Genomic DNA, 25,213 nt, shown 5'->3' with positions numbered 1-25,213 from the left:
ATACTGTTCCATTATCTTTAGGATTCAGTGTGGCTGATAAATCTAATGCTAAATTCCTTCTCTTTTCTGAGATTACTTGTGTTTTTTCCCCCTGAAAGCATGCAGGATCTTTCTTTTATACTCTGCATTTGAAATTTAATTATTTAGCCTATGAATGTATCCTTTTAGGTAAGTGGTACGTGGTTAAGAATCCATGCAAGTCATAATGCATGGACCAAAATCTCAGCTCTGCTACTTAACTAGCTAGGTGACCTTGGTCAAGATGACCTTCTCAGCACTTGAGGATAATAGCATGTACCTCAGAGGGTTGTTATGAGAATTGAGATGCCTGATGCAAGGGCTTAGCAGACAGTGGTAAGTGCTCAGTAAATGTTTAGTGATGTTGCTCAACCTTCAGTGAGCTCCTCTAGTCTGGAGATTCATTTCTTTACCACTGAGAAATTTGATTTTCCTTTGATAAGTTTGCTTTTCCTCCTGAAACTAAAATTATTGGCTATTGGATTCCTCATATTGATCCTCTTTTATTTTTCTCCTGTTTCTGTCTCTCTTTTTGATGTTCTGGGACATTCTCTGAAGTTTATATCTCAGTCTTTCTGCCTCTTGAATTAGAGCAATCATTTAAAATTTCTAAGAGCACTTTCCTAATTACTGATCATTCTCTTTTCCTAGTATTGCATTTTTATTTCGTATATGCTCTTTTATTTCCCAAAGCAAAGACTGAAAGAACCATACAGTAATACCTATATATGCATCTACCTATATTCAATAATTAAATTTTTTATCTTATTTGCTTTATTTCTGTTCCTATACATACATATTTCTGTGTATGTGTACATGTATTACATATAGTCCCTACTACACAAACATACATTTTTCTGTACCATTTGAATGTAAGTTGCAAATGTCATGACTCTAAAGCAGCGGTTTTCAACCTGTGGGTCACGACCCCTTTGTAACAATGAAAATACATCACGGCATTAGGAAGGTTGAGAACCACTGCTCTAAAGCATGTAATGACTCCTAGAAGTAAAGAAATTATCCTCCACAATCACAATACCATTATCATATCCATGAAAATCAACAAAATTCCTTATCTAGCAGTGTACCTTTTCAAATTTTCCTCTTATCCCAAATGTGTACAAAATGGCAAAACCTACCAAAATATAAAATGTTCATACCCTTTCACTTAATGATTCAATCACTATTTATTCTGCATACATATTCCCACATGTACAAAATCGTGTTTAAAAAGGGGATATTCACTGCAAAATTGTTTGTAGAATATAGGAAACAAATGTCCTTTAATATAGTATTAGGTTAAACACATTAAAATCAATCTATGGAGTATCATATGGCTTTGTAGAACTAAGGTGTTTAGGAATGAAGTAATACATATTGGTAAGGATATAAGTTAAATTTAGCTGGAAAAGGTAAGAGAATACTGTCTGCAGAAGTGTATCACCATTTGTGCTTGTAACTAAAATTATAGATGTTTGCAGACTGATGATTATTTCAGATAACAGAAACCAGTAAAGAAGTGAATTGAGTGACTAGGCAGTGGGGTGGCTTATTTCTCATCAAATACTCTGACTCATTTTGAATTTTGTACTATGTACGTGTTACCTGCCTGTGGCTCAGTGACTAGGGCGCCGGCCCCATATACCGAGGGTGGCGGGTTCAAACCCAGCCCTGGCTGAATTGCAACCAAAAAATAGCTGGGTGTTGTGGCAGGCGCCTGTAGTCCCAGCTGCTTGGGAGGCTGAGGCAGGAGAATCACTTAAGCCCAGGAGTTGGAGGTTGCTGTGAGCTGTGTGAGGCCATGGCCCTCTACCGAGGGCCATAAAGTGAGACTCTGTCTCTACAAAAAAAAAAAAAAAAAGCCAGTGCTTAAAGTGAATAGAAATTCAATCCTGTATAGCAGTGGCTTTCAACCAAGGGTGATTTTATCCCCCAAAGGGCATGTAGCAACATCTGGGGACGTTTGGTTGTCACAACTGGTGTGTACAGGTAGGGATAGTACTACTGGCATCCAATTGGTAGAGTCAGGAATGCTATTCAACATCCTACAATACACAGGTCAGCCCCACAGGGCAAAGAACTATCTGGCCTAAAATATCAGTAGCACTGAAATTGAGAAACAGGCGTAATGGCTCACACTGTAATCCTAGCACTCTGGGAGGTCCAGGAGGGTGGGTGGGTGGATTGCTCAAGCTCAGGAGTTTGAGACCAGCCTGAGCAAAAGTGAGACTCCCATCTCTAAAATACCCAGGCCTTGTGGTGGGTACCTGTAATCCCAGCTACTAGGAAGGTTGAGGCTAGAGGATTGCTTGAGCCTGAAAGTCTGAGGTTGCTGTGAGCTATGATGCCATGGCACTCTACCCAGAGTGACAAAGTGAGACTCTGTCTCAAAAAAATATATGTATGTTTATGCTCATTGATTAATATGGTATCTGAAAGATATACAAGATGTTGGTGCCAGTAGTTGTTTCTGGAAGATTGGGTGAAGGAATTTTTCATCATATGCTCTTTTGCTTTTTATTTCTATTGGCATACTTCCTATTGAAAATAACTCACATATACATATACATGGCACTCCCTGAGTCAATGAGTATTCCACTGCACTTCATAATGTAAGGATAATGAAATATGTGTAACAGATGTAAAAGAAACAGGAATACAGAAAAGTTATAGACTAAATGTGGAGAAATAACTACAAATTATATTTCAAAAGAGTTATTTAATTGACCTCAAACTTCTTAATACTTGTTCCTCTAAAGATATGAAAATAAGAGGACAGTTTGTGCTATTTGGTGACAAGGGCAAATGTCATGCAAGTGAGTCATTTTCCAGACTATGAGGAGAAAAAAGCCCCTCTTAGGAAGGAGGGCTACAGGGCTGGCACGTTTCACTTGATTGGACTACTGATAGAAGGTGGGACGGAGGAGCTCAGGAGCTTAGTGTACAGTAATGGCTTTGCCCTAACTCATAGTGTGACCTTCAGCAAGTTACATAACCTCTGGATCTATTGCCCATCTATAAATTGAGCGTAGATTGCAAAAGATACATTTGTAAAAATCAAATGGATAATTCGTATCAGGGAAAATTTTCCAAAAAATGGAAAAATATTCAGCCTTCTTAGTAAGTAGAAGAAATGTAAGTTTGAGATTTATACCTATTGTAACAACAAAGTCAATGTTAGATGCTGTTGAAATTCTATTAAAAGCAGGGTGCACCTTCCTATCTAGTATTTTAACATGGCATACTTAACAGAGCCAGAGCCATATTCTTGTTTGATTCAGTCACTACATATACCAGGAATTTATCTTAAGGAAATGGTCTTAACAGGTACAAAAATATATACACATAATGTTATTAATTCAATGGAATGTTGTCTAAAATAGTAAAAACAAACAAAAATACCCCCTACGCAAATGGTTTAATGTAGGAACATCAACTTGAGATACTGTACATTTATGAGAACCATTCTGAAACTAGAAACACTTGTCAAAAAGAAAATATGTCCACAGTATTCACAGAGATAATATTCGAGTGTAGAAATTTTATTTGGAGGGAAGGATTATGGATACATCTTTTTTTTTTTTGAGACAGAGCCTCACTTTGGTGCCCTCGGTAGAGTGCAGTGGCATCACAGTTCACAGCAACCTCCAACTCTTGGGCTTATGCGAGTCTCGTCTCAGCCTCCCAAGTAGCTGGGACTACAGGTGCCTGCCACAACAGCCGGCTATTTTTTGTTGCAGTTGCCACTGATGTTTTAGCTGACTGGGCTGGGTTTGAACCTGCCACCCTTGGTATATGAAGCTGGTGCCCTACCCACTGAGCCACAGGCGCCACCTGGATTATGGGTACTTCTTAAATCAATTTTTTAAAAATCAGTGTTTAATATTGTTAAACCAGTTTTTATAGTCTTAAGAAAAAGAATTTGAGAACTTAAAGAATTAAATCAGTTAACCTCTAAAGTTTGTGAATCTTACTGTCATTAGCATAAAATGCTTGGAAGGTCTGTGATTCTAATCATTCTCAAAGATAGCTCAGGGGGCTTTACTGTTAGCTCTTCTCTGGTAGGCAAGGATGATGGCCGATCAGAAGATCAGGTAAATCTTCAGAAAAGATAAGGCTCTGGTACAAAAAACCAGGGCCCTGCAATTTAGAGACAATCAGGGACATACAGTACATTTAATTCCCTCTCTCACACAAACTATGTCGCATATAAACTGTGAATTTTCTTGGGTGATTTAGAAAAATGCTTTTTTTTTTTTTTTTTTTTTAATTTGGCCGGGGCTGGGTTTGAACCCGCCACCTCCGGCATATGGGACCGGCGCCCTACCCACTGAGCCACAGGCGCCGCCCGTAAAATGCTTTATTTTAAACATACACCACATTTCCACCCACATCTACGTATAAAAGCGTTAAGAGTGAGGAGAGAAGATATGAAAAGGATTATCACCAAATTTAGAACAGGGAGGGAGCCTAGCGATCATTCTAGTACAACTTCATTTTTACAGATAAAAAACTGTTGCTCAGAAGAAACCATATTATGTGTATTGAAAATACAATTTGTAGAGGACAGAGAAAAAGTAAGGGTGGTGAGGGAGGGAAGGGCATTGAAAAAGAAGATAAATACAAGTAAATACAGTAAGTATATATGGATGATAAATGGGGTGAAGGCTAAGACAGGAGGGGGCAAGTGTCCTTCTACCTTTATCGCATAGCACACTTGAATCTATAAACTTCCACAACCCACTTAAATTATGTTGATCAAACAAAAAGAGTAAAGAAAGGATTATACTTACTGTGCTTTGAACTTCTTTTGAAAATAATTTAACAATCTTTTAAAATTTTTGAGGTAGACTTAAGATCCTCTCACAGCATACCAGTTGAAATTCACTGTCCTTGAGGGTGGTGGCTATGTTGGGTTTCATATACAGTCCTATACTTTCTTTTTTTGTGATTTTTGGCCGGGGCTGGGTTTGAACCCGCCACCTCTGGCATATGGGACCAGCACCCTACTCCTTGAGCCACAGGCACCACCCCAGTCCTATACTTCTATCCTGATATTTAATTACCCTACAAGGTGCAGATCTAAATATTAGACTTTTACCATTTTAATTCCAAGTGAAGGTGACAACCTCGCAAAGCTAAAAGATTAATGACAAATCATTAATATTTTGTCTTGTAAAAGGACTAAAGCAGATTTTTATCCATGAATTGAACATATAGGAACATTGCTTTAAAGAAAAGACAAGAGGGCTCGGCGCCCATCCTCCGTGGTTAGGGCTCTGGCCACATACACCGAGGCTGGCAGGTTAGAATCCGGCCCCGGCCTGCTAAACAATAACAGCCGCAACAAAAAAGTAGCAGGGTGTTGTGGTGGGCGCCTGTAGTCCCAGCTACTCTGGGACTGAGGCAAGAGAATTGCTTAAGCCCAAGAGTTTGAGGTTGCTGTGAGCAGTGACACCACACCACTTTACCACCAAGGGTGACATAGTGAGTCTCTGCCTTAAAAAAAAAAAAGACAAGAGTAGGGAAATTAGTAGCACATTGATTTTTTTCTGGTTTCTATACATACACACACACACACACTTGAACAATAATTGGTTTAGATTATATTGATACTTTTCCTCAGAGCTCATCTTTATCAATTTTGAACTGCCAAAAAATATTAAAAATTATTAGCCAATTTAGATTGGCTTTCAGTTTCATAAAGGATATTAGCTGAACTAGTTTATTTCATCTGTAGTAAATTAAGTTTATCTATATGACATATATTGTATTATACAAGCTTTTGAGAGATAGTTTGAAACTTTTACAGTTTACAGGTTTTTACTGATGGAAAGTCCACTGTGGAACAAGATAGTTCTCGTTCAAGTAGGGATTCTGCCCTAAGCATTAAATTAGATTTTTAAAAGTAAAGTTCAACCTACATCTTGTTTTTTTGTTTTGTTTTGAGACAGTTTCACTTTGTTGCCCTAGGTAGAGTGCCATGGCATCATAGCTCACAGCAACCTCAAACTCCTGGGCTCAAGCGATTTACCTGTCTCAGCCTCATGAGTAGCTGGGATTACAGGCAACTGCCACAACACCTGGCTATTTTTTTAGAGACAGGGTCACTCTCTTGCTCCGGCTGGTCTTGAACTTGTGAGTTCAAGCATTCTACCCACCTCAGCCTCCTCTAGAGTGCTAGGATTACAGGCGTGAGCCACTGTGCCCAGCTACATCTTGTTTTTAATGTTATATAATACCTGGCTTATTAGCACACATTATAAACATCTCAAGCTTTTACTTTTTTCTTTTGAGAGTCCATTTTGTCACCCTGGGTAGAGTGCCGTGACGTTGCAGCTCACAGCAACCTTAAACTCTTGGGCTCAAGAGATTCTCTTGCCTTAGTCTCCCAAGTAGCTGGGACTCCAGGCACCTGCCACAATGCCCAGCTACTTTTAGAAACAAGGTCTCTTTCTGGCTCAGGGTGGTCTCGAACCTATGAGCTCCAAGTGCTGGGATTACAGGCATGAGCCACTGCACCTGGTCCTTAAGCTTTTACTTTTAATGATTCTCTATCAAGCAATTTATTTATTTACATTCTATTTCATTAAAAATAAAACTATATTAAGCAATTTATCATTAATTATTTTCTTCTTGTATTTCAACACGTTGGTAACCTTATAGGAAACCATCACAGATAATACATCTCATTTTACATATAAGATGTATTTCAATAATGGTGTGCAAATAATATTTTTATATACTGATTTCTATCTTAAGATAAACATTATTACAAAATGTTTATGCTAACCCCTAGATTATCTTCGATTGATATTTGATGCCAAACATTTAGATTTAAACTGTACCTTGTTTCCCTTCTCTGTCTCACCTGCCTACCCCCAACGGTTAATAGGAATTTATTTAAAACAAACAAATGTATTCTAGGACCATTTCCTATTTCAAAAAATCATATAGAAAAAACAAAATTATTAGGATGATGTATTTTAAAGGTATCAGATTTAAAATCTTAGAAGCAAAGAGTAGGAGTGATAATAAAACCTTAAAATCTAAGTTTTTAATAAGACAAAAAGCTTATCATAAGTAAGAATCATACCACGAATTAGCATATCACAACTAAGCATTTATTATACTGTTTAAGAAGGGAAGCCAAGTGCAGTGGTATTTCAGAAGCTATATCTTTTCTTTAATGCAATATACGCTTATAGAACCTAAGCAGTATTTTAAAATATACAATCTCTCCAAAAGAAAATATCAACTAAAGATAGATAGCTTTTAATGTAAGTAAAATGTTACAAGAATTTAAAATTAAAGTCATCATCAGATTTGTCATAACACATTGTACAGAAATTTCAAGCTTCCTGTAGAGTAGTACAATCTTTACTCCTGAGCAAGTCGTTCAATAACACGTCGGTAATCTTCCACTAGTTCCTGAAAGCTTTCTTCAAGCTGTTCATGTTGCATGCTTATTTCTATTTGGTTCATCTGGTTTGTCAGTTCTTCTGGTCTGAGACATTTTTTCATCTTAGCAAGATCTCTCTGCTTTTTCTAAGCAACAAACAATTATTCATTAGATAAGAAGCAGATACATTTCTTTGTATTCTTACAATTTTAAGTCTCCAATGTTAAAAGTAATAGTAGGAATAAACCCAAATTTGTCCCATACAGTTTTCTTCTTAGGGAAGCTTAAACGTAATGCTAACCATGAATTGCAAACCCTTTAAAAAGAGTTAAACAAGAACACTGGCATTTGTGCCAAATGATGGAATATGACTAGCAGCCTCCTTCAAAACTTTTTAAAGAATTCTGGTCAGTGTAGACACTCAAACATTTCTTTAATAAAAGACATTAACTGGCTCGGAGCCTGTAGCATGGTGGTTACAGCATCAGCCACATACACAGAGGCTGGCGGGTTCAAACTCAGCCTGGGCCAGATAAACAACAATGACAACTGCAACAAAAAATTGCTGGGCGTTGTGGCAAGCGCCTGTAGTCCCAGCTACTTGGGAGGCTGAGGCAAGAGAATCGCTTAAGCCCAAGAGTTTGAGGTTGCTGTGAAATGTGACACCACGGCACTCTACCCAGGGTGACATAGTGAGACTCTGTCTCAAAAAAAAAAAAAAAAAAGAAAAAGGAAATACATTAACTGAAGAAAGACAACTGAGAATGTGGGCTATTAGGCTTCCTTTCACTATGCAATTATTAATTAATTACATTAATTTTTAATTTTTTTTTTTTTTTTTTGAGACAGAGCCTCAAGCTGGAATTACAGGCACCTGCCACAACGCCCGGCTATGTTTTGGTTGCAGCTGTTAATTGTTGTTTGGCGGGTCCAGGCTGGATTCGAACCCGCCAGCTCAAGTGTATGTGGTTGGCGCTTTAGCCACTTGAGCCACATATTTGGCAGGCACCAAGCCATTAATTTTTAATTTTAAGCTATCATTTTCCTGCCACTGTACTCATTTCTAGGTTCTCTTTCCCAATGATGTATTCATGGAATACTAAATTTAACATAAACTCTTGGAAAAGTTTCAGAAAAATGAAAAACTGTAATACCTTAAAAAATATTAATTAGTATTTAAGTCTCTACTAAGTTCCAGATACACATTATCTTACTGAACCCTTCCCCACCTTACTGAGAAGGAGTGTGCAATAAAAGCTGGTAACAATTTTTATGCAGGAGACTATGTCAGTGTCAGGACAGGACTAAAGAGTTAGCAGCTACTATGGGTTCAAGATAGAGCTGATAAAAGCCTACATCAAGTCAACAGAGCAGAGATGGAGCCGACAGGCAGATCTGGGGGAGAAAGTATTGGGTAAAGTAGAGAAGGGAGAAGGAAGAATGAAGAATAACTCGAAGATTCCTATTTGGGTGGCAACAATGTGATATATGAGATGCATATGTTTTGGACAAACTGTTCCAGATTATCGTATCAACTCTCTTTTATTAGAGCATATAATAAAAAGCTAACTTTATCAGAACTCACATACTACATATATTAACTCATATAATCCTAGCAATTCTATGAAATAGCTATTAAATAGAAAAGCACAGAGGAGAAGCTCTTGCCCAAGCTCATACAGCTAGTGAGCTGAAAAGACAGGATTCAAAGAGTTGAGAGTCTGTTATTCTTAGTCCCTGTGTCAAACGGCCTTTGAAGAGACAATTAAAAAAAAAAAAAATAAAACTCTAAAACCAATACTTTAAACTTATCCTAAAAAGTAATGCCAAAAAAAAAAAAAAGTAATAAATGTCCCTGGAAAGGAACCCTAATAATTTTGGAATAGCAGATAAATCTGTCGTGATTATGACTTAAGAACATTTCTAAAACAAGGTATAATATAGTACTGGAGGTAAGCCTTTATTAAAATAAGCTGACGCAGTGGCGCCTGTAGCTCAGCAGTTAGGGCGCTGACCACATACACTGGGGCTGGCAGGTTCAGGGGTTGTGATGGGTGCCTGTAGTCCCAGCTACTTGGGAGGTTGAGGCAAGAGAATCGCTTAAGCCCAGGAGTTTGAGGTTGGTGTGAGCTGTGACACCACAGAACTCTACTGAGGGTGACATAGTAAGACTGTCTCCAAGGAAAAAAAAAAATAGTAAATAAATAAATAAATGAACAAAATAAGCTGACATTACAAAAAAATTAGGTAGATCCTGGGTCTAAATTGTTGGGTCTATGCAAATAGATTACTACTACTATATCAAGAAGAAAAAATAAATAAAATTGTATAGAGATCACCCGAAGAATCTGCTAAAATTCAAATTCTGATGCCGTAAGTCTGGGGTGGGTTCTAAGACTGTGTTTCTAACAAGTTCCCAAGTAATGTTAATGTTACTCATCTACTGACCATACTTTGAAAATGAATGCTAGATGACTGATTTAAATTTACTCCCCTTAGGCCTAGAAGGACAGTATATTCTTTACTCTTTAATCCTGTATGCTGTAAGTTATTTTTTCTGCTAAGAAACATGACTGCCCTATATAAGAGCATCTAACTTAAAGAAACTAATAGGTAATATTAGGAAATTACTGTGGAGTGTGATAGAAATATAAGCTATTTTTCTAAATTGCTAACCAGTTATAACATTAATTAAATCATCTTTCATTGCCTGATGATGTCTCCAATCATTAAATTCTTATATATTAATAGACCCATCATAGTAATTCTTTTTTTTTTTTTTTAATTTGGCCGGGGCTGGGTTTGAACCCGCCACCTCCGGCATATGGGACCGGCGCCCTACCCGCTGAGCCACAGGCGCCGCCCCATATTAATTCTTAAAATATTTCTAGACTATCAGTTCTGTTCCACATAACCAAGAGAATGAATCATGTGCCAGTTATATATTATTTTAAACCTCTCTCTAGAAGAGCTTACTTCTACAACTTCTCTCCCCTTCTTACCATGTTCCATTTCTTCATTGTTGCAATTTTTTCAGATATATGTCAGAATTAATCTCTTGCAAGGATGATGCTACCCATTTTGGCTATTAAGAACCATAAGAATATAATAACCAGTTTTTATCTGTTGTTTAGGTAGGTGAACTAGCAGGACAGATGAGAATACTTATATATAAAAGTTTTAATACTGTTAGATAAAAAAAATACTCTTAAATGTTGCCATCTAGTCATACTATTCTCTTTGCTCAAATTTCATCATAAAGATATTTTCTAGCTAACAAATTAAATACTAAGATCAAAACCTTTGGAAAGTACCATTTCTACCTATTTTCTGAATTGATAACATCAAAAAATAAAATGCTAGTTTGGGCTGGGTGCAGTGGCTTACACCTGTATCCTAGCACTCTGGGAGACCAAGGTGGGTGGACTGCTTGAGCTCAGGAGTTCAAGACTAGCCTGAGCCAGAGCAAGACCCCTGTCTCTACTAAAAAAAAAAAAGCCGGGCATAGTGGTGGGTACCTACACTCCCAGCTACTCTGAAGGCCTAGGCAGGAGGATAACTTGAGTCCAGGAATTTGAAGCTGCAATAAGTTGTGACTGCACCATTGCACTCCAGCCTAGGCACTCCAACAGAGTGAGATTTGTCTCAGAAAAAAAGAAAAAAGAAAGATCGACTCTGGGCGGCGCCTATGGCTCAGTGAGTAGGGCGCCGGCCCCATATGCTGAGGGTGGCGGGTTCAAACCCGGCCCCGGCCAAACTGCAACAAAAAAAAATAGCCGGGCGTTGTGGCGGGTGCCTGTAGTCCCAGCTGCTCGGGAGGCTGAGGCAAGAGAATCGCATAAGCCCAAGAGATAGAGGTTGCTGTGAGCCGTGTGACGCCACGGCACTCTACCCGAGGGCGGTACAGTGAGACTCTGTCTCTACAAAAAAAAAAAAAAAGAAAGATCGACTCTATAAAGCAAGCAGAATCTATGACAAATAAAACTTAAATTTTCTGGCTTGGCGCCTGTGGCTCAAGCAGCTAAGGTGCCAGCCACATACACCTGAGCTGGCAGGTTTGAATCCATCCTGGGCCCGCCAAACAAATGACAGCTGCAACCAAAAAATAGCCTGGCATGTGGTGAGCGCCTGTAGTCCCAGCTACTTGGGAGGCAGAAGCAGGAGAATCACTTGAGCCTACAAGTTGGAGGTTGCTGTGAACTGTGATACCCAGGGCGACAGCTTGAGGCTCTGTATGCAGGAAAACATAACTATGTATACTTGATATATTAATTATTGTAAAACAGATTAGACTTGGTCACTCCCAGCTATTATTATGCTGTATGAATCTACAGGTATTGTTTATATAAATGTAGCAACGACATGTCAGGTACTCAATAATTTTTTGTTGAATAAATTAACAAATATTTTCCCAGTGGCTACCCAGGTGCAACTAGATAGCAAATTCCCATTCACAAAAGTATCTACCCTACTAATGGTTAAATGATGATAAGACTAAACCAGATACAGGAGGGGAAATTTTTGTATTAGAGGGAAGAAAATATGGGAGATTAAAAAAAGAGAAATACATACTAAGTTGCCATTTCACTATGGTAAAGTACACAGGTTACAAATACAACCAAGGCTGCTTTTAGGAAGAGAGCAAAGCAAAGGTATATATGACAAATGGGAAGACAAGAAAATAGGGGGAAACAAAATTATTTGTTAGGGCTCTGGCATTCAGATTTTTTTTTTTTGAGACAGACTCTCACTTTGTCACCCTCTGTAGAGTGCCGTAGCATCACAGCTCACAGCAACCTCAAACTCTTGGGCTCAGGTGATTCGCTTGCCTCAGCCTCCCAAGTAGCTGGGACTACAGGCACCCACCACAATGCCCAGCTATTTTTTTAGAGACAAGGTTTTATTCTGGCTCAGACTGGTCTTGAAACTGTAAGCTCAGGCAATGCACCCACCCAGGCAATGCACCTCCTATAGTGCTAGGATTACTAGTGTAAGCCACTATACCTGGACTTTTCTATTATTTTAAACAGTGACAAGAATACAATGTTTAAGATTCTTAAAAGTCCTACCTTATATGGGCTAATCAGTCTTCTTTTAATATCCAGTCTATAGCTTCTGTATTGTTCAGCATTACTCATGTCGGTTACCAGTAGTCGAAGAATTTCATAAACCCGTCTAGTATGTTGCTAATAAATAAAACAAAAAAAAATGTGAACATTCTCAAATTTAAAAATAGTGGTACTTTCCCAAATAACATAGGACATATTTAATATCTGCTATGGGCAAAGAATTGTGCTAGACAACAGGGAAAAAGCCCTCAAGCAGTCCAGTGGGTAACACAAATGATTAAGGTACAATCATTTGACAGATACAAGCACATGGTATTATGGCAGCATAGCCTGGGATTTGGGGAAATGTTAGAAGATTGCTGGGGGAAGGAAACTTGAGCTAACTCTTAAAGGGAGAAGAATGTGCCGTTCTAGAAAGAGGCAGGGCACTTTAGGTATATGTGCATGCGCATGTGTGCACATATGGACAAGAACAGAGCAGGCTGACAATTGCAGAAGCACAAAGGAAGAAGGGTACAATGAGGGTGGAGCTTATAATACTGGGGTAAAGAATTATACTTTAACCTAGTATGTGACAAATTTTAAGTGAAAAAGTAAGAAATGTGCATAAATTTCAGTATTAAGTACATCACTCTTTTAGCTACACAGAAATGGCAGCAAAAAGAATAACAGAGAGACCATTAAGAAATTAAGCTATGGGCTGGTACAATGGCTCACAATTGTAATCTTAGCACTTTGGGAAGCCAAGGCAGGAAGATCACTTGAGATTAGGAGTTCAAGATCAGCTAAGCAATACAGCAAGACTGCATTTCTAAAAAAAAAGGGAAAACTTAGCCAGGCATGGTGGTGAATGCCTATAGTCTCAGCTACTCAAGAGGTTGAGGCAGGAGGATCACTTGAGCCCAGGAGTTTGAGGTTGCAGTAAGCTATGATCACACCACTGCTCTCATGCCTGGGAAACAAAGCAAGCCTTGTGGAGAGGAGAGGAGAGAAAAGGGAGTGGGCAACGAGGGGAGGAGGAGAGGGGGCAGAGGGGGGTTGAGGACAGGACAGGGGGTGAGGGGGAAGAGAGGGAGAGGAGAAAAGAGAAGAGAAAAGAAAGGAAAGAAAAAAAAGAGAAATCCAACATTTAGGGAGCTCAGGGCAGGATGAATGCTTGAAGCCAGGCATTCAAAAAACTAAGCCATTAAATCAGGTTTTAAAAAAAATGATAATGGCAAGAACTGGGTAGAAAAATGGTCAAAGAAATATAAAGAGAATCAGAAAGTCAGCATCATACCTTACAGCAACCTCAAACTCTTGGGCTCAAGCGACTCTCTTGCCTCAGCCTCCCAAGTAGCTAGGAGTATTTTTTTTTTTTTTTTTAGAGGCAGGGCCTCACTCTAGCTCAGGCTGGTCTCAAACTCATGGGCTCAGGCAATCCGCCCACCTTGGCCTCCCAGAGTGCTGGGATTACAGGCATGAGCCACCACCCAGCTGTTTGTGTTGTTTGACTTATATACATATTTATTTGGGCAAGGAGGTCAGATATTTGAAATTCCTGAACCTGAGTTGAGCCTGAAAACATGAGTATATCTTATTAGGCAAATAGGAGAACAGGGTATTCCAGGTAAAGGGAATAGTATATGTAAAGGATACAGAAGGAAGAAAGATATGATACAGTTGGGAAATGGCAGGAGGATCAGAAAAGCTAGAGCATGTAGCAAGGTAGTAGAAAGCTGAAGCTAGCAAGGTGAGCAGGGTCCAGATTATGGTGATTTTCTTTCCTTGTTTTTTTTTAAGACAGGGTCTCTGTTGCTATAGTGCAGTGGCATCATCAGAGCTCACTGAAACCTCCAACTTCCAGGCTCAAGTGATCTTCCTGTCTCAACCTCTTGAGTAGCTGGGACTCCAAACATGCACCACCATGCCTAGCTAACTAAGCCACTACACCCATGCACCATGGTGGGCTCATTATACCCTACTGTTAGGGAGTTTGAATGCCTTTTTTAAAAAAGCCTGATTTAATAAAGTAATGTGTTCATATTTTTTTCTTTGAATAGCTGAGCTATTAAATAAGTTCTCATTAATAAATACAGGTTTAATATGGTCTAGAAATATAAATTACTTCTAAAATATGTTTTTCATCTTAAAGCAAGATACTATTAAAGTGCTTTAATGCAGAAGATGGAAAGTTTCTGTTCAAATTGAGTTGTTTATTGAAGATAACCAACAAACTTTTGCTTATATAGCTCAGCGGGAAAATGTGGATTGGAGATTTAGATGAAATCTCCTAGGTAGAATAAATAGAAAGAGAAGAAATGAGGGTTGAATAAAGAAATTTGGGGAAGAGCTATATTTAAGGAACATCTCAGAGTAGAAGCCAATGAAAGTACCCCAAGAAAGATGACCCGCAGTGATAGGCAGAAAGCCAGGAGCAGTAATGCTTTACAAGTAATGAAGGATTAGACAATAGTATCAAACACTATTCCTTATTACTGAAATACCTCTCATCTTACATAATTTTCATAATCTAAATCCTATTCATTCTTTAAGGTTCAGATAAAATTCCATCCTTTCTATGAAACAACTACTGATTCCTTTGCTTACATCCCTTCTGTGAACTTCCATATTATTTTTTCTGTACCTATCTTAAGGTATTTACTACTTTAGAATTTAAACAAATATGTGCATATCGAAGTACATAAAATGAAAGATACGTTTTACTTCAAACCCTCTTCCCATAAATACTGTTTCTTGGGATATAACCATGTTAATGGTTTAAATTCTTTTTTTTTTTTTTTGAGACAGAGCCTCAAGCTGTCGCCCTGGGTAGATTGTGTGGCATCACAGCTCACAGCAACCCCTGACTCCTGGGCTTAAGCAATTCTCTTGCCTCAGCCTCCCAAGTAATTGGGACTACAGGTACCCACCACAACGCACAGCTATTTTTTGGTTGTAGTTGTCATTGTTTGGCAGGCCTGGGCTGGATTTGAACCCGCCAGCTCTGGTGTATATGGCTGGCTCCTTAGCCACTTGAGCTATAGGCGCCGAGCCTTAAATGTTTTTTTTTTTTTTTTTTTTGAGACAGAGCTTCAAGCTGTCAACCTGGGTAGAGTGCCATGACATTACAGCTCTTCCAACTCCTGGCAACTTCCAACTCCAGCAACTTCCAACTCCTGGGCTCAAGCAATTCTCCTGCCTCTGCCTCCCAAGCAGCTGGGACTACAGGCGCCCGCCACAACGCCCGGCTTTTTATTTTGGTTGCAGCCGTCATTGTTGTTTGGTGGGCCCGGGCTGGATTTGAACCTGGCAGCTCCGGTGTATATGGCTGACGTCTTAGCCGCTTGAGCCACAGGTGCCAAGCCTTTAAATGTTTTTTTTAAGAAGCAAAAATAAAATCCTACTGTCCATCTTTGTTCTGCTTATTACACTTAATATAGCCAGAACATCTATTATCATCACTTCCCATTTTATTTATGAGGAAATCAAAGGACAGGAGGTAAACTAAATTTACCCAAGTCACAAACTGTTAAGATTTGAACCCAAGCAATCTGATCTCAGATCCTGCACTTTAAAAAAAAAAGAGAGATAGGGTCTCATTTTGTCACTCAGGCTAGAGTACATTGGTGTAATCATAGTTCACTGTAACCTCGAACTCCTGGGGTCAAGCGATCCTCCTGCCTCAGCCTCCCTAATAACTAGGACTACGCTATCATACCTGGCGAATTTTTAAAAATTTTTGTAGAGATGGGATTGCCCAGGCTGGTCTCAAACCCCTGGCCTCAGTGTTGAGATTACAGGTACAAGCCACCATGATGAACTGATCAGAGGCTAAACTCTGAATCGTTGCTTACTACACAAATATTCTTAAAGTCTTTACAATGTTATATTTAAGCTATGTACTTTTCATTTTTATTTTTATTTTTTGAGACAGAGTCTCACTATGTCGCCCTCGGTAGAGTGCCATGGCATCACAGCTCACAGCAACCTCAAACTCTTGGGTTTAAGCAACTCTCTTGCCTCAGCCTCCCAAGTAGCTGGGACTACAGGCACCCACCACAACGCCCGGCTATTTTTTTTTTTGGTAGTTGTCACTGTTGTTTGGCAGGTCCAGGCCGGGTTCAAACCTCCAGTTCTGGTGTATGGGGCCGGCGCCCTAGCCACTGAGCTATAGGCACTGAGCCAGGTACGTACTTTTTTAAAAACTTCAAAATTTAAAATATGTCCTCCTGCAGAATACAAATACCTTATTTATTTTGAACTTCTGTTGTGCCTCTATTGCCATATCTTCATTGAATCCTTGCATTAACTTTTCCCGAGAAAAACAGGGCAAATCTTGACAAAGCTTCACAAGCACAAAGTCTCTTAATTTCACATAGCTTTTGGATGGATCTTCAGCTAAAGAAATAAAGCAGAATAACATTTCCTTATCCAACATACTTTTTCATCATTTATAATCTCAATATACATGGCGAGGCTAGGAAGGCATTCTCTTTTTTACAACCTTATTGCCCAGGCTGGTGTATAGGGCCACAATCATAGCTCACTGTAACCTCAAACTCCTAGGCTTAAGCAGTAATCCTGCCTAATTTTTGTACTTTTTATTGAGACAGAATCTTGATATGTTCCCCAGACTGGCCTTGAACTCCTATGCTCAAGCAGTCCTCCCACTTTAGACCCCCAAAGTGCTGGGACTACAGGCATAAGCCACCCAACCTGGCCAGCAAATATTCTTAATATAAAATTATCTATACAAATGTTACAATGTAAAAAGATTATTCCTTATAAATCAAACAAGAGAACTATTATATTTGCCTAATAAAATTAGAGGTGCAATCCTTTTGCAAAGACCTTTATGTTATTTGTGAAGGAGCTATTCTTTTTTTTTTTTTGCAGTTTTTGGCTGGGGCTGGGTTTGAACCCGCCACCTCCAGCGTATGGAGCTGACGCCCTACTCCTTTGAGCCACAGGCACCACTCTGAGAGCTACTCATTTCTAATGAGTAGCTAATGATTAGCTCTACTAATTTCAAAGTTAAACTTTTTGACTAGTATGTTATCACATGCATCTTAGTTTTAATTCCAATTTAAAAAGCTACATAAATGAGTTTCAACTTTAGATGAGCAATTCCAAATGCAAGGTTTTTTTTGAGACAGAGTCTCACTTTGTAGCCCTCGGTAGAGTGCTGTAGCATCATAGCTCACAGCAACCTCCAGCTCTTGGGCTTAGGTGATTCTCTTGCCTCAATCTCCTGAGTAGCTACAGGCACCTGCCACAACGCCTGGCTATTTTTTGTTGCAGTTTGGCTGGGGCCAGGTTTGAACCCGCCACCCTCGGTATATGGGGCCAGTGCCCTACTCACTGAGCCACAGGCACTGCCCCCAAATGCAAGCATTTTTTATAACTAAGGATTCCAAAGCTCAGTTTTAACTCCTTTATTTTAATCCATTAACCTCTATAATCTGCTGTATTTTGTTACCCAATTAAAAAAAATTCTTCCCTTCACAAAAGCAAATTTTTGATTTAGAGATGAAAATAAGAATATTATTTTGATATTTTTTCCATTGCTCCTGAGAATTCAGGTCTTCCTCTATGTTTGTGTTATCTACATTAGACTAAGTAGTAGGACAAGGAAAACATGAGCATGTAAAGGATAGAAAGAATACTGGACACAGAAGATGAATTCATGTTCCAGCTTGTCATTCATGGATATAGGACCTTGGATAAGTCGCCTCATTTCTCTGCACCCCTGTTCTGTGATCAGTAAAGAGGTTGAAATAAATGTTGTATGTCTGAACTGTTCATAGATTGTAAGGCTTAATATTTATTGATAGGATATCAATACAGTCATCCCTCAGTATCTGTGGGGAACTGGTTCCAGAACACATGAAAATACCAAAATTCATGGATGCTCAAGTACCTACATATATCCTCCCATATACTTTATATCATCTCTAGATTATTTATAATACCTAATACAGTGTAAAGGCTATGTAAATAGTTGTTATACTCTATCATTTAGGGAATGACAAGGAAAAAAGTCTGTACAAGTTCAGTAGAGATGCAACCATCTATTTAAAAAAAAAAAATTCTGGGCGGCGCCTGTGGCTCAAGGAGTAGGGCGTCGGTCCCATATGCCGGAGGTGGCGGGTTCAAACCTAGCCCCGGCCAAAAAAACAATTCTAACCTGTGGTTGGTTGAATCCATGGATGTGAAAGCCAATTGTATTCTCTGAATTGATTCAAAAGCAATCCCTATCAAAGTCCAAGCTGGCTTTTGTTGCAGAAATTGAAATACTTATCCTAAAATTCATATGGAAATTCAAAGTACCTAGAAATAGGCAAAACAATCTTGAAAAAGAACGAATATTGAAGGATTGTTTTGCCTATCTAGACTATAGAAAAACTTTTATAATTTGCTAAGAAAAAGACAAATAACCTCTGCTTCTTTCACAATCTGCTAGAGAGAGAAAGAAAAAAAAAAAAAAGATAATCCAACTAAAAAATAGGCAAAGGATCTAAATAGAGATTTCTCAAGAAGATACACAAATGGACAATAAGCACATGGAAAAAAGATACAACTTCACTAGCCACAGGGAAATGCAAATCAAAACCATAATGAAATACCATTTCACATCCAGTAGGATGGCTAGAATTAAAAATGCAATAACAAGTATTGAAGATGTGAAAAACGGAAACCTTGATACACCGCTGGTGGTAATATAAAATGGGGCCAATTTGGAAAATCATCTGGTGGTTCTTCAAAAGGTTATAATTAGCATATTTCCCACAATTCTACTCTAAGAATTTTCTCTACCCAAGAAATACAAAAACATAAATCCACATAAAACTTGTACATGGGGCAGCGCCCGTAGCTCAGTGGGTAGGGCGCTGGCCACATACAAAGAGGTTGGCAGGTTCAAGCCCAGCCCGGGCCAGCTAAAATCAACAATGACAACTGCAACAAAAAATAACCGGGCATTGTGACCAGCGCCTGTAGTCCCAGCTACTTGGAAGGCTGAGGCAAGAGAATCACTTGAGCCCAAGAGTTTGAGGTTGCTGTGAGCTGTGATGCCATAGCACTCTACCCAGGGTGACATAATGAGACTCTGTTTCAAAAACAAAAACAAGCAAAAAAAAAAACCTTGTACATGAATCTTCATAGCAGAATTATTCATTCATAAGAGTAAAAAAGTAGAAATAACCCAAATGTCTATCAACTAATGAATGGATAAAAATGATATACATACAATGGAATATTATTTGATAATAAACATAAATGAAGTACTGATACATGCAACAAAGATGTACCTTGAGAACATTATGCTACGTGAAAGAAGTCATATACCGTATAATTCCAATGTGCAGAATAGGCAGATCTATAGATAGAAAGTAGATCAATGGTTGCCTAGGGAAGTTGCAGGAGTGGGGGGTGGAGGAGACTGCTAATGGATATTTCTTTTTGAGAGGATACAATATTCCAAAATTAGGTTACAATGGTGGCTACACTTAAATGTCATGTAAAAATTATCTACTTATAGAATAGATAAATTGTATGGTGTGTTCGTTATATATCAATAAAGTGTCTTTCTTTAAAAAGTCTGAGATAAGGGTAATGTCTTATGATTCCAAGACATACATTTCATTCATTCAACCCTCAACTAAATGCCTTCTTTATGCTTTTATGTGGCAGGTAATAATAATTAGTATGTGACTACAGATTTAAAGTAGTAAGAATTGAAATCTATCACTGCATTAGTATGGGATAGTCTATTAAGAATAATGAAATTACAGTAAAACAAAATAACTGAAATACAAACCAACATAAAAATCACCAAGTAAACAAAAGATTATCTATCAATCCTATCCCATTCTTCAGTCTTTCCTATTTTAATTTAGCTGCACCATTTAGTTATACAAGTCACCCAGAAACCTAAAAACATTCTGATTCCTTCTAACTGCTTCCACCAGTATTTTTTTTTTTTTCAACTACTACAGTAACCTCTTTACTTATTCTCCTCATCTGTATTCCCTTTTTGTAAAATATAAACTGGACTCTAACATTACCCTACATTAAAACTGTTTAAATAGTCCAGGCACAGTGGCAGCACTCTAAGATGCTGAAACAGGTGGATTGCCTGAGCTCAAGGGTTTGAGACTAGCCTAAGCCAGAGCGAGACCCTGCCTCTAAAAATAGCGGGGTGTTGTGGTGGGCGCTGGTAGTCCCAGCTACTTGGGAGTCTGAGGTAAGAGAATCTCTTGAGCCCAAGAGTCTGAGGTTGCTGTGAGCTATGATGCCAGGGCACTCTACCCAGGGTGACAGAGTGAGACTCTGTCCCAAAAAAAAACCCCCAAAAACTATTTAAATAAATCAACATAAAGGTAACATAACCCAGAAGGAGACAACAGAGGGAGGAGATTATTTGAAGAAATAATGAAAAACTTCCCAGATTTGATGAAAAACACTAATCTATACATCCAGGAAGCTGAAATTTTAATTGGGGAAAAACACAGCAATTCATACCCAAACATGTCAATCAAACTATTAAAAGTCAAAGACAAATGGAAAAATTTTTAAAGCAGAAAGAGAAAAATAACTCATCAAAAACCAAAGAGTCCAGACGTCAAGGGAACAACATAATCAAAGTACTGACAGGAAAAAAAAAAAAAGCATCAAACAAGAATTCTATATATGTAGCAAAACTATCTTTCAAAATAAGGCAAAATAAAGACATTCCCAGAAAAGCAAAGACTGAAAAAATCTGTTTGTAGCACATCTGCTTCATAAGAAATACTAAAGAAGTTCATTAAGCCAAAAGAACATGGTACCTCAAATCCACATGAAGAAATAACACTGATAGTTAAAATTATATGTTTATTTCTGGGTGCAATGGCTCATGCCTATAATTCTAGCACTCTGGGAGGCCGAAGCAGGTAGGTTGCTTGAGCTCAGGAATCTGAGCCCAGCCTGAGTAATAGCAAGACCCTACTAAAAATACTAAAAATAGAAAAACTAAGGCAAGAGGATCACGTGAGCCCAAGAGCTGGAGGCTGCTATGAATATGACGCCATGGCATTCTACTCACCAGAGTGAGACTCTGTCTCAGAAAAAAAAAAAAAAAAGATAGAAAAAGATATACCATGCAAACAATATGAAGCCTAGAGTGACTATATTAGTATTAGACAAAGTAGAGTTTAAGACAAAAATATAAGAGAAAAGGGGGCACATTTCATAATTAATTTATCAGGAAGCTACTACATGAGATACACAACTAACAACAAAGCCCCAAAATACATGAATGAAATTTAATAATTTAAAATTTCAAAATTTTAGCTGGGCGTTATGACAGGCACCTATAGTCCCAGCTACTCAGGAGGCTGAGGCAAGAGGATCACTTGAACCCAGGTGTTTGAAGTTTCTGTGAGCTATGATGCCACAGCATTCTACACAGGGAGACAGAGTGAGACTCTATCTCAAAAAAACATAAACAAAATAATTTCAAAGCTGCACTTTTAATAATGGATAGAACAAGACAGAAAAACTGCAAAGACATAGAAGACTTGAACAGCACTATCAACCAACTTGCTCTGATACTTCAGTACGTTCGAACCAACAACACCAAAATATACATTCTTTGTAAGTACACATTGAACATTTCTCCGGGATAGACCTCCTATTAGGAAACAAAACTATGGCCCCATAGGCCAGTCTTACCCATGGCCTACTTTCGTTTTGTGAAGTAAGAATGGTTTTGAAAAACACACATGAATAATGTACAACAGAATGGTCCATAAAACCAGTGTATGGTGCCCCATGATCACATTAATGTACACAGCTATGATTTAATTAAAAAAAAAAAAATAATGTACAACAGTACTGCATGTGGCTTTCAAAGCATTAAATGTTTACTGTCTAGCCCTTTAAAGAATATGGTCGACTTCAGGGCGGCGCCTGTGGCTCAGTGAGTAGGGCGCTGGCCCCATATGCCGAGGGTGGCGGGTTCAAACCCAGCCCCGGCCAAACTGCAACAAAGAAATAGCCGGGCGTTGTGGCGGGCGCCTGTAGTCCCAGCTGCTCGGGAGGCTGAGGCAAGAGAATCGCGTAAACCCAAGAGTTAGAGGTTGCTGTGAGCCGTGTGATGCCACGGCACTCTACCCGAGGGCGGTACAGTGAGACTCTGTCTCTACAAAAAAAAAAAAAAAGAATATAAGAATATGGTCGACTTCTAAGCCTGGCCATAACAAAATTTAGACAAATGAAAAAGAACTAAAATCATACAAAGTATGTTCTCTAATAGAATGGAATTAAATTAGAAATCAATGACAGAGGGCGGCGCCTGTAGCTCAAGGAGTAGGGCGCCGGTCCCATATGCCGGAGGTGGCGGGTTCAAACCCAGCCCTGGCCAAAAAACCACAAAAAAAAAAAAAAAAAAAAAAAAAAAGAAATCAATGACAGAAGGAAATTTTGGAATCCACAAATATCTAAATTAAAAAAGAAATCGGGGCGGTGCCTATGGCTCAGTTAGTAGGGTGCCAGCCCCATATACTGAGGGTGGCAGGTTCGAACCCGGCCCCAGCCAAACTGCAACGACAAAAAAATAGCCAGGCATGGTGGCGGACACCTGTAGTCCCAGCTACTCGAGAGGCTGAGGCAAGAGTAATCACCTAAGCCCAAGAGCTGGAGGTTGCTATGAGCTGTGATGCCACAGCACTCTATCAAGGATGACAAAGTGAGACTCTGTCTCTAAAACAACAAAAAAAAGAAATCAGGGAAATTAGGAAATATTTTTAAGTGCATGAAAATGAAAGCATAATTTATAAAAATTTATGATACAGCTAACGCTGTGTAAACATATATTATGTACATACATTCTATATTAGAAAAGAAGACCTCAAATAAATAATCTAAACTTCAATCTTAACTAGAAGAGGAAGAACAAATTAAAGCCAAAGCAGTAAGAAACAGGAAAACAGTAAAAGAGTGGAAAACAAAGAAACAGGAAATAGAAAAACAGTAGAAAAATTAATATATGCATGGCACCCGTAGCTCAGTGAGTAGGGCGCTGGCCACATACACTGAGGCTGCCAGGTTTGAACCCAGCCCAGGCCTCCTAAACAACAACTGCAACAGGGCGGCGCCTGTGGCTCAGTCGGTAAGGCGCCGGCCCCATATACCGAGGGCGGTGGGTTCAAAACCAGCCCTGGCCAAACTGCAAACAAAAAATACCCGGGCGTTGTGGTGGGCACCTGTAGTCCCAACTACTCGGGAGGCTGAGGCAAGAGAATCGCGTAAGCCCAGGAGTTGGAGGTTGCTGTGAGCTGTGTGAGGCCACGGCGCTCTACCGAGGGCCATAAAGTGAGACTCTGTCTCTACAAAAAAAAAAAAAAAAAACAACAACTGCAACAACAACAACAATAGAGCCAGGCCTTGTGGTAGGCACCTGCAGTCCCGGCCACTTGGGAGGCTGAGGCAAGAGAAATGCTTGAGCCCAAGAGTTTGAGGTTGCTGTGAGCTGTGACGCCCTGGCACTCTACCGACATAGTAACACACCGTCTCAAGAAAAAAAGAAAAAGAAAAGTTCATTCCAATGATCTATAAGTTGACAAACCTTTAGCTAGAGTGTGAAAAAAAGAGAGAAGACAGAAGTTACCGAACTCAGGAATGAAAGAAGGGACACTATTACCAACCTTCAGAAATATACAGGAATATACCATGAACTCTATGCTAACAAATTAGACAACTTAAATGAAATGGACAGATTCTATAATAGAAAGACAGAAATTACAAAATGACTCAGGAAGTAATAGAATATGGGAACAGACCTACAACAAGTAAAGACACTGAATTATTAACTAAAAATCTTTCCACAAAGAGAAGTCCATGACCAGATGGCTTTACTGGTAAAATTCTACATTTTAAGAATAATGACAATGATTCACAAACTATTCCAGAAAATAGAGGAGGAAATACATCCCAACTCATTCTATGACACCAGAATTACCCTGATATAAAGAACTAAGACAAAAACTACAAATCAGTATCACTCATGAATGTAGATGCAAATCTCAATAAAATATAAGCAAACCAAACCTATGAAATATAAAATGAATTTCATACCAGGACCAAATGAGATTGAAACCAGAAATGCACAGTTGGTTCAACATCTGAAAAATTAATTAATGTAACACATATTAACAGAATAACTGAGAAAAACTACATGATGAGGCCAGGTGCAGTGGCTCATGCCTATAATCCTAGCACTCTGGGAGGCCGAGACAGGTGGAATGCCTGAGCTCATGAGTTCAAGACCAGCCTGAGCAAGAACGAGACCCCATCTCCAAAAGTAGCTGGTCATTGTGGTGGACGAGTTCAAGCCCAGCCTGGGCCTAACAACAATGACAACTGCAACCAAAAAACAGCTGGGCATGTGGCAGGTGTCTGTAGTCCCAGCTACTTGGGAGGCTGAGGCAAGAGAATCACTTGAGCTCAAGAGTTTGAGGTTGCCGTGAGCTATGATGCCACAGCACTCTATCGAGGGTGACAAAGTGAGGCTGTCTCAAAAAAGAAAAAACAAACAAACAAAACTACACAATCACCAGAAAAAAATTATTTGACAAAATCCAGCACCAATTCATGATTTAAAAAACCTTTCAGCAATCTAGGGACAGAAGAGAATTTCCTTCGACTGATAATGGGTACTTACAAAAAATATAGCTAACATTATTATCCATAACAGTTAAAG

General features: G+C 38.9%; 2 protein-coding genes across 3 annotated transcripts in view; one reads left to right on the top strand and one right to left on the bottom strand.

The window, feature by feature from the left end:
• Positions 1-25,213, top strand: part of SLC25A12 (solute carrier family 25 member 12) — a 302,640-nt gene that overhangs the window by 91,830 nt on the left and 185,597 nt on the right. The gene's annotated exons all lie outside the window — the stretch shown is intronic.
• The window catches only part of HAT1 (histone acetyltransferase 1), a 58,160-nt gene continuing 40,071 nt past the window's right edge, over positions 7,125-25,213 (bottom strand). The window contains exons 9-11 of the mRNA XM_053596503.1: positions 16,718-16,869; positions 12,490-12,606; positions 7,125-7,566 (exon numbers count right to left, since the gene is read on the bottom strand). Of these exons, the coding sequence (XP_053452478.1) occupies positions 7,399-7,566; positions 12,490-12,606; positions 16,718-16,869 (437 nt within the window). The 3' untranslated portion in view covers positions 7,125-7,398. The remainder of the gene's footprint in view (positions 7,567-12,489; positions 12,607-16,717; positions 16,870-25,213) is intronic.

The sequence above is a fragment of the Nycticebus coucang genome, chromosome 7, assembly GCF_027406575.1.
Source record: "Nycticebus coucang isolate mNycCou1 chromosome 7, mNycCou1.pri, whole genome shotgun sequence".
NCBI lineage: Eukaryota > Metazoa > Chordata > Mammalia > Primates > Lorisidae > Nycticebus > Nycticebus coucang.
The sequence above is the reverse complement of the archived record's forward strand: the minus strand, read 5'-3'. Positions and strand labels throughout refer to the sequence as shown.